The 13,657-nt window shown below is 29.9% G+C and overlaps 3 protein-coding genes across 3 annotated transcripts; 2 read left to right on the top strand and 1 right to left on the bottom strand.

The window, feature by feature from the left end:
• The first annotated feature begins 1,101 nt into the window (after positions 1-1,101).
• On the top strand, positions 1,102-3,526 carry LOC105621758 (inosine-uridine preferring nucleoside hydrolase-like). Its single transcript, XM_012203214.1, has 5 exons — positions 1,102-1,335; positions 1,411-1,588; positions 1,669-1,785; positions 2,861-2,997; positions 3,141-3,526. The coding sequence occupies exons 1-5, from the start codon at positions 1,102-1,104 to the stop codon at positions 3,486-3,488; spliced, it is 1,014 nt and encodes a 337-aa protein (XP_012058604.1). The 3' UTR covers positions 3,489-3,526.
• Positions 3,527-5,292: 1,766 nt separating this feature from the next.
• Positions 5,293-9,950, top strand: LOC105621827 (potassium/sodium hyperpolarization-activated cyclic nucleotide-gated channel 1-like). Its single transcript, XM_012203271.1, has 8 exons — positions 5,293-5,501; positions 5,612-5,827; positions 6,482-6,641; positions 6,729-6,862; positions 7,540-7,727; positions 8,091-8,296; positions 8,850-9,059; positions 9,657-9,950. The coding sequence occupies exons 1-8, from the start codon at positions 5,293-5,295 to the stop codon at positions 9,948-9,950; spliced, it is 1,617 nt and encodes a 538-aa protein (XP_012058661.1).
• Positions 9,951-10,848: 898 nt separating this feature from the next.
• Positions 10,849-13,401, bottom strand: LOC105621757. The gene is given in 3 exon segments (XM_012203213.1): positions 10,849-11,255; positions 12,052-12,540; positions 13,218-13,401. Coding segments are annotated over 3 exon segments (1,080 nt in total).
• Positions 13,402-13,657: the final 256 nt, after the last annotated feature.

The raw sequence follows: 13,657 nt of genomic DNA, 5'->3' as shown, positions 1-13,657 counted from the left end.
ATATATATATATATATATATAATTTCAATATGTATTCTATATAAATATATAACTTAATATATAATTTATAAAAAAATATATCAGTGAAAAATGTAAAAAAGCCCATCAAAGCCTACATCAACTGTTCGAATGCACAGAAAATTTTTTATTTTCGTGTGAATATTTTGTTACATTCACACGAAAATAAAGAATTTTGTGGCTGATGTCGGCTTTGTTACATTTTTCACTAATAAATATATAAAATTTCATTTTATATATTTGTTTAATAAATATATTTATAATAAATATATTTATATATTAAATAAAATACTAATATATTAAATAGTTTTCAATATCTATATACTGTATTTATTAATTCTCCAAGAGTTTGCTTTCTAAATAATAAAAGATTTCAAAAGCGCAATTATTTTGAATTTCTGAGTTCTCTTTAAAACTAATATCCGCTGGGGTATAATTAAATAATTCTCATCTATGAATTCTCCTGTCTATAAATTCTACTTAGATGTCAAATATACCGGCAGATTATTTAAATGCATTCAGAAGAACAATTTTTCCGAAACTATCAACTTTATTAGTTTTATATAAAGACATTAGCCCAAAAATTAGCCCAAAAATTAGTCAAAGTCGCAAAATACATCAAATTATGATTAATTAAAAAGTGACTTTTAATAACATTAATAAAATTTGCAACTATTGTGACGTCATTTTGTAGCTATAATGACTCATCCTTTTATGACTTGGAAATTATATATATCTCAGGTACAATACTATGCAAAAAAATTGATGCGCAGACTTCTGATAGTCGTAAATTAGTTTATAAATATTTAGAAATTAAGTCCTAAAACTTTCAAATTTATCCTTTATTTTCTCTAAGAAAATATGACTACTATATATGTGATATTCGCATTCTGCGGGGACGAGTCTGATAAGACTCAATGACCTTTATCTCTTCGTAGCAATAAATAAGATGTGTAATCAACGACACACTACTCTTATCAACTCGTCAATAAATACGGGAGTGCATCTCGTCCGAATTACACTTCAATCTGATAACGTCGCAGATGCCTCACGTGTGTTTTGCCTTGTGGTAAAAAATTAAAAATGCTTCCGACGGCAAAATCCGAGATAAAGATGCATGAGGTGGAAGCCCCAAGAAACATTATTGTGGATTGCGATGCCGGTATCGATGACGCTTTGGCCTTAATCATTCTCTTGGCAAATCACACCACCAAGAGACTCAACGTTAAGGCTATCACTTGTGTTAACGGCAACACTAAAGTGAGCAATGTGGTGAAAAATGTATTCAGAACGCTGCACGTATGTGACTGCACAGATGTAAGTTATTGTATCATTCATTTTTGTGTCCTTATAAAGAGTTTAAATAAGTATTAAATAAAGTTATTTCCATAGATACCTGTTTATCGAGGAGCGTATTCGTCTCTGTTGGACACTTCAAAAGAAACAGCATCAGAATGTTATCATGGAAGTGATGGATTCGGAGATATATTCACCGATGATCCGGATACAAGTAAACTGCAAGAAGAGCATGCTGTGTGCGCTTTACACAGAATCACATCGGAGGAGCCAGGTATGTAATAAATACAATCCTATTACATAACTGTTATTACATAACATAAACTATGTTAATTTAATTGTTTTATAATTAAGGTAACATCTCCGTGATTTGCTTGGGTCCTCTGACAAACCTAGCGATGGCTATAAAACTGTATCCAGAGTTTATGAACAATGTGAAAGAACTTTTTGTAATGGGTGGAAATTCAACTGGTAATATAATATATATAAAATGATTCGCGTTAATCGAAAATTAGCTTACAATCTTGCTATCAATTCTATCATAAGCAACACAAATTAATAAAGTTCAACAAGTTTGCATTCCCTGGTAAAAATTTTTCTTATAATTTTTATACAAATTGAAACATTTTTCAGAACTACTTGGAAATATTCGAAAAGTTTACAAGTCTTCTCTCAGAATTTTTCATACATGTAAATTCTGAAATATTCTGAAGTTTCTCATTCCATAATTAAAAAAAAATATTTTAAAATTTTTTAGATTGTATAACATTTCATCCGAAATTATACTTACAAAAAATCTTAGAAATCTTATAATATTTTATAATTAATATAATATATGAAAAATTCTAAGAAAAGATGTAGATTTTCTGAAAAGTATTCCAATTCGTATAAGAAATATGAGAAAATTATAAAATTATATAGAAATTCTGAAAAATTATATGAAAAATTTTGAGAAAAATTTTCACTAGGATTGTTAAATTAATAAAAAATTTTTAGAATTTACAAAATACAAAATAAGGGCAAAGTGTTTTTAGTTTACTTACAAATGGCAATATGTACAAGAAGGAGAAAAAATGAGCTTGTACTTCGGTGATAATACATATATACAGTGGCGCGCTCATCTACTATACATCAACGTATGTATTACGAAGTATAAGCTTATTGTACATAAGTAGGAAATATATGTGTATTACAGACTGATATACGCGACGTCCTGAATTCACAGATGTGTATCGTTTGGATACATGGCAGTCAAAATATTAAAATTATCTTTTTGCTCGTGATATTTTAAACAAACTAAAACATTAAATATAACTAAGTGATTTGTGTAGATTATAAAATTCATAAAGATTTAAAATTCATACAGATCATATAATAGGTAAACCTGAAGAGAGGTATCTGTAATCAGTAAGAACAGAAAATACCATCTATATAATGTTCGAATGCATTCCATTATATAAATAAAAATGTATAGGTTGTAATAATATACCATAAGTATTTATTAATTTCATTTTGTTTAGCTAAATTTTCGTAAATATATTCAAAGCACAGGGTAACATAACTGCCCAGGCGGAATTTAACTTCTACGCAGATCCGGAAAGCGTGCATATCGTACTCAACAGCATCAACAAACCTTTATGGCTGTTACCATGGGAATCCTGTTTAAAGACCAGAATTACACATGTACATACAATTTTGTTAACAATTTTTATTAGTTATTGAATAATTATCATAAAATAATTATATTGTCAATATAGCAATTAATCACATTTAATTCAATCTCTATTATTAGCACAAAATAATAATAATTTCAGAAATTTTTTCAGGAATGGCGAAGAGATGTATTAGGCAAAATAGACAAACCCTGCGTGCACATGATGAACATAATTGAAGACAGCAGACGCTCACAAGTGAAAAAGCATTTTCCTTATTATACCATGTGCGATGCTTTTCTAGCCGGAATTGTGTTGATACCTCATATGGCCAAAAATGTTGTTCTGTGGCATGCAGACATCGAATTGAATGGCAACAAAACTCGGGGCCAAGTTGTCCTCGATCATCTGTTATCGAACAAACCGAATGTGAATTTGATACACAGTTTTGATTCGGAGATATTTAAGGAGCTATTACTGAATGCAGTGAACACATTTCGTTCGGTGACTACTGTTTTGTGATCATTAAATGTAGCCGTGAATAAAAGGATATAAGCAAATATTATACTGTCTAATTTCTGATTTATTATTTAAATTATATATATTTATTACAGGTTTTAGATTTGTACTTATTAATATTTTTGTAAATTAATATTTATTGTTATTAAGTATTTATTATTAGAAATAGAAAAAATGAATTTTCTATAATGTTCATATAATATTCCCAGTCAGAAATGATAATGAAATCGAATTGATGTCGATTCGACGTCGAAGGCATCAAATCGACGTCGAATCGATGTCGATTCGATATCGATTTCATTATCATTCTGACATTCACTTTAAATGTATTTTAATTTCTTTCTTTAAATTTAAATAAGGAAACGGAGAAAAACGAAAGATTGTACAAAAGGACGAGACATTTCAAGGAAATAACAAAGGTCATATAGACGAGAAGAAACTAGAGAATTATTTTATTTTCAAAGTCACAGTTAAGGGAAACAATATGGATTTGATGGCTTTTGTGCCCGATTCTACAAGGATACCAAATCAGGTATGCTATCATCATCCAGAAGAGATATCAAGAAAACAGAATTCTATTTTAATTTCACTCATTCAATGATATTGAATCGTATGAGCAATTGATTTAATAAACTTATCTGAGTATTAAATTAATTTTAAAATATATATGTTATAATATATCGATATATTATTCATCAATATATTATTTTTTCAAAAAGGTAAAATATTGCAATCACTTTACCATTAATTAGGTATAAGAATTTTTATTCGTTTTTAAGGGGATCCTAAAACGAAACTAGAATGCCGACGAAGTCACCAGAGATCGCGCCGCGCGCCGCGCATCGACATGTTTTATATACTACCACATCAATATTTCACGTACCTATGATACATGCAGTCACACATTCGTGTTAAATGTTTTCGTATAACAAATTCATCGCAATAAAGCATCTAAGTTTAATTCTAAGAACTCGACGTTATTTGTTCGTGTAAACTATGTCTGGAAACTATTTTGTACATACGGGTTACAAACATTTATTTCAAGCAAATGTCACGACTTGATAGCTGAAACGCCATGTTTCACTTAAGAAATGATAAAAAATATATCAATTTTGAAATTTTTGATCGTTTTAGACATAGAATTCACTTCCCAGATATGTATTAATGCATATACTTTAATCCTAGAAAAGAATTTTCGAATCGGTGAAAGAGAAAAAAGTATTTGTTATACAAAAATTACATGATTTAATCGATAAAACAGGAAGCTTTAGGATCCCCTATTTCCGCGAATATTTTATTATAGTGTCTCGAAATTTTTTATCAAGCGCTCTTGTATAGATAGAGCGAACTAAACTCAAAATATCTTCTATCATTTTGCAATTTTATTTGATTATTAGAGAAAAATAAATTCACGAAAGTATATAAATATTTTGATAAAGTGTTATTTAAAATAAAATAATATACGTAACTTTTCGGATGCAATATGCTATGTATCGTTTCTTTGAAAATGTATTATATGATAAAAAATACGATAATTGTAAAGGAATTATATGGATTTGTAATTTTATATGAACTACAATTAAAAAAAAAAATTTTAACGTAATACAAAGCAATTCTTCAATATTTTTGCAACAATCTATGAATAATAAAACGAATTTAAAGAAACACAGTAATATGCACTATTTGTTTCAAGTTGGAGTTTTTATTGTAATAATCAATAAAATAAAAATGTAATAATCAATAAAAATAATCAATATTAAAGCAAGCATATTTACTGCGTGAGCCGAGCTTGGTACACATTTGTAAAATGCCGCCGAAGGAGGATTTATTGAGGAAAATGATTCCCGGAACTTCTCTTTGGTCAAAGCTACGACGTTGGTTCCTTGGTATTCGGATAGCGTCACGAAAGCATCCATATACGCAATACTTCCTGAAGAGCACCCAGGCGATCGATTACGAGATTAATCAACACTTCAAGTTCTATCCCAACATGATCCATCCTTTCAGTACTTTCAGGTCAGCCAGAGGACTTTTTCCATAAAATTACAAGCGAAATTAAATAACAAATTGGCTAAGTCTATTTCCAATTGTAAAACGAAAGTACTGAATCGACAAAACTTATGTAGAATATTTTGGGAATCTGCGATGACGCTATTTATTATAATGACTTTAATAGTCACTCCTGTATTTCTCACATTTTATTTCGACGAACCTGAGAAATGGTACCTTTTTAACCTTGCGATCGACAGCGTATTTATATGCGATATTGTGATCTGGTTTTTCACCGGTTATTATGATTACCGAACACAACTAATAATTCTGAACCCAAAGATCGTGGCAAGGTACGAATGCAAAACATTTAGCCTTAATCATTAAGATCAGTCTATGATAAAAAAATTTTTTCTATGTTTTCCATATTTATAAAATCCGTGTTAAATAATATAGAATTCGTATTTAAATAAAAGAATACACTGAAAAAAAAGATTGACTGTTGCAGCAAATTAGATGGTAAAATATGACATTTTTAATTAATTGCAGCAGATTTAATTTTAATTTTTTTAAAATTAAACCTTTTAGATTAATCGAAATCCTTTTAGGTTAACCTTTTAGATTAATCGAAATCCTATTGCGGATAAGCTAACGCAACCAAAAATTGGCTGTTGCAACCAAAAATTGGCCAATTAAAAATGCTATGCCATATTTTACCTCTAGTTTGCTGTAGCAGTCAATTTTTTTTTCAATATAGAGATTATATATGTAGTAATCCTTCTTCTCCCCCCCCTCCCATAGCTTTAATAGAGGTCGTATGTCAAGAAAAATCTCTATAATTTAATTATTATGTGACTTTATATTTTTTAAAATTTATTATAACATTTATTATATAAAAATTCTTATAGCTTTATATGACTCTTTTAATCTCTATTCTTTTCAAAATGCGGATTTATTTGTTTGGAAAGGTGAATTTTTTAATGATTTACAAGATGATAAAAATGTAGCAAATATCTGCGGGGTGCCTTCGTCATAAATGTGTTGCCAGTGCTACCCTTGGAATTTTTCTTCGTGCTTTTCAAATCAATGTGGTACTTGGCGGCATTGAACTTACTGAAAATACTTTGGATGCAAACGGTCATCAAATACTCACGCGGACTTTATTATGTTAGGATTTATACGATTATTCTTCTTTGTCTTTATTGTACGATGCATCGATCTTATTCACTCAAACATTAAACATGAAAATTACAGGTTTACGAAATTAATTTCCACCTATATAAGATAGCGGAGATTAGTGTCATCATTATCGTATGCGTGCAATGGGCTGCTTGTCTGGAGTATTATTTGCCGCTGGCGGTCGCCAAGATGGTTGGACAGAATGATGCGTTAGTAATCGACAGAATCTACGCATTGTACCTCGAATGAAAAATTTTAATCTATTAATCACTTACGTATATTAGCAAAAAGCATATTTTAAGGAATTTCTCCGAGAAATTGAGTTTCTACAGATTTTTTAAAAATTTTGATATTATTTAAAATAATGCTGTAGGCTTCTATTTTTTTAAATTGTTTTTTTGTTTGTATAACAATTTTAATGTATTGAAGGGAGTAAGACAAGTCCCAGTAAGACAAGTCTGTTGAAAACAAATTTTGTCAAATATTTGCTACAAATATTGATAAAAAGACACCAAATTTAAGCAAATTCTTTTATATTCTGTAATCAGTAAATTGATGACAGATAAATAACAAAATTTACTGACGTAACGTGAGAATAAATTGTCGCAAAAATTATTCAAAGTTTGTTTATAACCTAACAGTAAATTGATAGTAAGAATCGATCAAAACCGACTTAAATTTGCAAGGTTTTTGTTTTCCAATTTTTTGTCTGGTTATATACCATATTCACTACTCAGGTTTTGGAAACAAATGAGCAAGTTTGATATCAATAATTTATTATTAACAACAATTTATTTACTGGGATGCTTTTTCCCCACGATAATTATATAAAATGCGCAGTCAATTGAAACGAAAGATATAATAAAAGCATAAAAAAAATTTGTAGATCATGGATACTATCGTCTTACATGGAGAAAAAGAAAACAAAATTTGCGATTTACCTATCATGTGTTAGCAGAGCTGTTATTGCCTTAACTACATCCACGCATTATTTGGATGTCAGAACTCCAGAGGATATTATATATAATATGATTCTCTCCATTCTCGGATTGCTCGGATTTATTTATATGCTGAGTACGTTCGTCCTGTTTAATTAGATTAATTAAGAAAATTTCTTTATTAAAATTAATTAATTTGAATAAAAGATTGTATCAATTTAACAAAATACTGAATATATTTGGATATAGAAACAAGCTCTGAAATATTTATTTTTATCTTTATACTATATAATTTCATGAATTTTTTATCTCTTTCAAATAATCTTCAATGACGTAAAGTTAACTTTTTATAATACATCTGTATTAAATTTCTGAAATCATATCTCTTCTACTTTTACTTTCACAATTTTTCTATTGTTATAAGTTTATTTAATTTAAGATTAAGTTTTGTGATTTAATTAATCAATAGAAAGTGTTTTTTTTCTCGAAACGGCTGCAGCGCAACTCTCACAGTTAATGGCAACGATTCAATCTACTCGTAAAAGACATTTACGATTAATAGAGGAGCTGGAACAGTACATGAACTACAAGGAATTGTCGTATTCCTTGCGGCGGCGATTACTGTCTTATTATGATTATCGTAATAAAAAAGGATTCGAGAGAAACAAGATTATTATCAACCATGTATCACCCTATTTGCAAAAAGTACAGTGGTGTTTTAAAACAATTCATAAAGAATATACAAAAGTATATTTTTACGAAAATGTTTTCATTCTGATCGACATTCGTGAATTCTTTTCATAAAAGAGACTTCACAAAAATGATAAAAATGATGCACTATAAGATTTTTCTGAAGTTATATGTTATTCTAATTTCTTTTAGAAATTTCTTTTAGAATATAATTTTCAGAATTTATTTTGTAAATTTAAAATTTTTTTAGAATTTCTGTTTTATAACTTTTTAAAAAATTTCTCAAATTTTTTTGTACGTATTAGAACATTTGTCGAAGTAATGATTATAGAAAGTCTACATCTTTTTTAGAACTCTTTTTCTTTAAAAATTAATTTAAGTAAAAATTTTGAAATATTTAAAAATTTTTCATTTTGTATAGTTTCTAAAAAAAATTATAAAATCTGAAAAGTTTATAAAATATATTTTTTCTTTGTAAATTAAAAATATGACAAATTTTGAAAAATATTATATTATGAGATTTTTTTTCATTAAAATTCCTTCTAGAATTGATCCTTTATCGTTTCAGAAACTTCTTCTGCACAATTATAGCCGATTGCTGAATGATGTGGATCTATTCAAAAATCTGCCGGAGATAGTGATGGCACAATTTATTGGTGCCGTGCACTCCCAGATTTTCATGTCAAACGACGTATTAGTTAAAGCTGGTGCGCGCGGTGATGCTTTGTATTTCATCGCCTACGGCACCATGGTCGTCTATAACAGTGCAGAGAAAGAGGTAAAAGATTTATTAGGAATCCGCCTTGGATTTGTCCTTACATTGTCGGCCATCGCAGCATATGATTTTGCATTAAAGTCTTGATAGATTTAAACGTGTGCTAATCTCCATCGATGAAGTTCAATGCGTAAACACCAAGAACATCAATGTCATATTTTCACACTCAACAATGAGTGCTTTCCATTTGATGACACAAATCAATACAAATGTCGTTCTATCCTTCTTAATATTCAGAGAATGACAAAGATAGAACGACATTTGTATCGACTTATATCGACTTGTGTCATTAAATAATGAAAAGCACTCAAATATAAATGTAATATAACACACATTAACTAGTTCACTTTACTTTCTTCAATAAAGAATGTATGATGTATTTAAGTCAACTATATTATATATATATATATATATATATATATATATATATATTATTAAATTAAGTATATACATTCTCTAATAAAAGAAATAAAGGCAACCAAATTAATTTAGTCAAATAAATAATTCTTTTTAGTGTAATAATTACATGTGTAATTGTTGAAACTATAACATTAATGTTATGTTACTTGAATCAGTTGAATCACTTCCGTGTTTTCGCAGATCTGTCACTTGGAAGATGGAGCGTACTTCGGCGAATTGGCTTTGCTGATGGAAGACGAGCGTTGGATCGCGAGCGTCATTGCCGCGGAAAATTGCGAGGTCCATATATTGTCGCGTGTCGACTTTCAAAATGCCCTGATGTCGTATCCCAATCTTCTGACGTATTTGCAAAACGTCATGCTCGAGCGTCTGGAGCAGACGCCGTTACTTGAGAAGATCCGCGAGTCAGACTCGCTGATGACGATGACCGGGAATGTCAATATCAGCAGTATAAAAATCAAGAAGAAGGACTAAGGCGAATGTTGTGAGTATGATATATGTTTCTATTTTCTGTTTTCTTCTTTATTTATTTTAGTTTTCTTTATTATTATCTTAACTCTGCGTTCATTTTTTTATAACTTCTCAATATTTCATATTTTATTATACTATATAATTATTATATAATGGCAACATTTTATTGAGCTATTCAGTCAGAAATGATAATGGAATCGACGTCGGTTTCTGATTGAGTACAGAAAATAGGGAAACACAGGAAAATGTTTTTTTTCCGATTTTTGATAAGCTTTTTAATGTTATAAATCTAGATAAAATAAGTAATATCTTTTTATACGTGTCCATACACATTTCTTTCGTAAAAAGTAAAAAAGATGAAAAACAATTTTTTAATAAACAAAAGTTAAATATGTTAAGAGTACTTTATAATAATAATAAAAACATCTAAAATTTTTTTTATAAACGAAAAATTAATTTAAAATATTTTTGTATATCATTATTATATTTTTAAAATTATTTAATTTAAAAAATTGTTTCATATCTTTTCTAGTTTTGACAAAAAAAACTAACCGATTGGGTGTTTCACTCCTTAAAAATACGTATCAAAATATTAAAATAAATATATTAAGGATTACGGTTTCAATTACAACATATTAAAAGCGCAACGAAATCAGAGGAAGATTTTTTTTCCTATGTTTCCTTTTAAGGGTTAATCATTTATTTAACAATGAAAACTTCAACGAAATATTATAAAATTCTCTTATTATAACGGATCAATAATCAATAATAATCGGAATTAATTCTTTAACGGACAGCGAATCTTGAAAGAGATTCACTGCATAAAATTGTATTTAATTTAGCTAATTCGACCAAAACAGAGTTCATATCTCTTCCCTTATTAGGCTCATCCTCGACTTGATTAGAAGCGGCGAGCCTTTCGTTTTTGCGGGTTCTTGTACGACTGCTGGTACACAGACATGAGGCGCCAGTGTTCGGGGTAGTCGGCATCCCGGCAGCCATTCACTACGCTGAACGGCGGTGCCAGAGTGTCGATGCAGAAAGTGCGCCTCGCAAAGGGAGTCTTCGGCCGCGGCACTGTCATCTTCATCGGTGGTAATCCGTTTCTGCACGGGACGTCGTCGCCCATCGTCGGCTTTTTCTCGAGACCGAGCGCGAAATCCGCGGACCGAATCAGTCTTGAATCCTTTCTTCGCCACTCGAATTCTGCTTTCATTTCGCCTTGGCAAGCCGTGCACTTATGTTCGGTGATGCGCAGCACGGAATTCGACCTCAACGGCTTCTCGTAACGCTGTTCACCACAGAGTTCTACGATCAAATTTGTTATTAATTGTTTATTTAATTTCTCGTTCATGCGGCGTTTAACATACTTCTCTATAAATAATACAATATATAAATATATAATTAAGTAAATAATACTATAGTATAAATTATTATTAAAAAAAATTAAATAAATAATATATAATATATTGTTAAATAAACAATATATTATATAATATAAATTACGTAAATATATTATAAATTATACAGTATAAAATATTATTAATAAATTCAACACTAGCAATAATTTTATATTAAAAATATATAGAAATATGTTTATTTATAAATACAATAATGTACAATGTATCAGGAAACATAATAATTTCGCGAATGTAAATTTCTGACAATGAAAAGGATCCAAACTAAGGTCAAAACGTTTGGAGTTTAATATAATATTTAATAAGAGATTAAATAAAGGAAATCTACAATATTTCACACCGAGATCCAGTGCATGGTTTACAAAGACATTAATTCATTGATCAAATAATAGTGGTTATATAATATATTGATAATTAAATTTATGAATAATATATAAGATTAATAATTAATAATATTTAATATTCATGATTAATAGTATAGTTTTTATACAAAGTTATAATTAAATTATAGTTATAATTAAATTATATATAATAACAAAAACGACAGAAAGTGCGAAGTATATAAATAATATAAATTTCTAAAGAAGTTAAGTATTAATTAAGCGAATCGACTAACCGCATTTGAACATTCCTTGTCCTAAACTACTCTATACGTCTGATCGATTATCCTTTCTTTCCTGTGCTACATTATTCCTCACCGTTGTAGGAACGATCATAGCAGCCTTGATTCCTATCTTTCTCCGCTTCGTCCTGCTTCGCACAATTGCACTTGTTTTTCTCCTCGTTACGAGACAGAAGCTGGCGATTCTTCGGCACCGGAGTGTGTTGGATCATGGCAAAGATCGCCGGAGCTGAGCCACCCTCAGAACCGTCGATGTGAGTCGCTCTGCGAGGCTCATATACCGGGTCTATTGGCGTCTCCCAACAGATCGCCAAATCCATCCGAGTCTCCGGTTTCTTGCAGCCAAGCGCGGGTTCAAAGCGATTCTCTATTCTCGTTGCGAAATTTGCTCGATCCTGATTCCACTTCGCGTCCCGTTTGTAGCTGGTCAAACAAGTGCGACATCCTTTCCTGAAGATGGAATCGTCCACTCGATCTGGGAGTGGCTGGTGCTGCAGATTCTCTGCGTGCAATCTTTTCGCCAAAACGAATTTGTCGATGCAGGCGGCAATCTCTGGAGCAAAAAAATTCTTTTATGTTAGAGAATTATAAATTAGAGCTTATATAAATCATTATTAAGTATAAAGTAATTTATTAATATATTTCATTGCAATATTTATTTTTATAAAAATAAATATTACAGTAAAAACCCCTTCTATGTACAATTTTAACATAATGATTAACGTAATAATAACATAATAATTAAACAATATATTAAAACAACATATTAAAACAATACTAAAGTAATAAAATTGATGAGGAATATTTTAATAAAAAAAATTACAATAATTAATAAGATTTATATTTTTCAACATCTGAATATATTTTACTTTGTAAAGTAAAGAAATAAATTGCAAATTTAAGTAGTTTTTCAAAAATAAAGTCTTTGATTTCTGAAATTTTAAGATAATAAAACTTTTTAACCTTATATTCTTTTTCAACCTCTCAAAATACTTCACCACATTCAGATACTAAGATAGAAACTTTGTAAGATGAATTAATTAATAATGTTTAATTAATAATGTTAAATAATTATTTACATATATTTATTTTAATTTATGAATTAATTTTTAAATAATAATTCTAAGCATTGCTGTAGATACAAAGAAACGTTGAGTCTATCGATGTTATGTTAAATCTTCTTCGATGGTCCTCCAAGAAAAAAAAGAAAAGAAGAAAAAATTATCATACCATTCTTCCGTTCTTCTTCCTCGAAGGTCCGGGACTTGAAACATTCAGATGAGTGTTTTTCTGGAGAGAAGGTTGTCTGTTTTTCCAAGACATGCTGGGATCGGTAATGATCACAAGGGTTGTCGTTCTTATAACGGACGATCGATTTAGCGCGACAGCGAGCACAATGTTCGCGCAATTCCATATTCGCTCGCCAGCTGACTACTTGCCGCTTACTTATCACTTTACATAACGGACACGCGATTCATTATTAATGAATAGTTAAGAGGAACGAAGACGCGTCTCCGAGAAATATCTTTCAGTGGGAGAAGCTTGGAGGGAATCGCTGCTTACCGCCGTTCTCCATTTTTGATCAAATCCGAAGAATATCTGAACACCACCATAGGAATGTCTCGATCGTGAAATACTTTTCTCCCACTCTCGACACCGGTTTCCCTGAC

Source organism: Atta cephalotes (assembly GCF_000143395.1).
Source record: "Atta cephalotes unplaced genomic scaffold scaffold00037, whole genome shotgun sequence".
Taxonomy (NCBI): Eukaryota; Metazoa; Arthropoda; class Insecta; order Hymenoptera; family Formicidae; genus Atta; species Atta cephalotes.
This window is presented reverse-complemented; position numbering and strand designations above follow the sequence as displayed.

Excerpts from the sequence above, each read along its gene's own strand:
- LOC105621758 (XM_012203214.1), top strand. The coding sequence starts at position 1,102 with ATGCTTCCGACGGCAAAATCCGAGATAAAGATGCATGAGGTGGAAGCC. Across the intron at positions 1,336-1,410 it reads ACGTATGTGACTGCACAGAT|ATACCTGTTTATCGAGGAGC; the intron begins GTAAGTTATTGT and ends TTATTTCCATAG. Across the intron at positions 1,589-1,668 it reads AATCACATCGGAGGAGCCAG|GTAACATCTCCGTGATTTGC; the intron begins GTATGTAATAAA and ends TTTATAATTAAG.
- LOC105621827 (XM_012203271.1), top strand. The coding sequence starts at position 5,293 with ATGCCGCCGAAGGAGGATTTATTGAGGAAAATGATTCCCGGAACTTCT. Across the intron at positions 6,863-7,539 it reads ATGGTTGGACAGAATGATGC|ATCATGGATACTATCGTCTT; the intron begins GTTAGTAATCGA and ends AAAAATTTGTAG. Across the intron at positions 7,728-8,090 it reads CGGATTTATTTATATGCTGA|CGCAACTCTCACAGTTAATG; the intron begins GTACGTTCGTCC and ends AAACGGCTGCAG.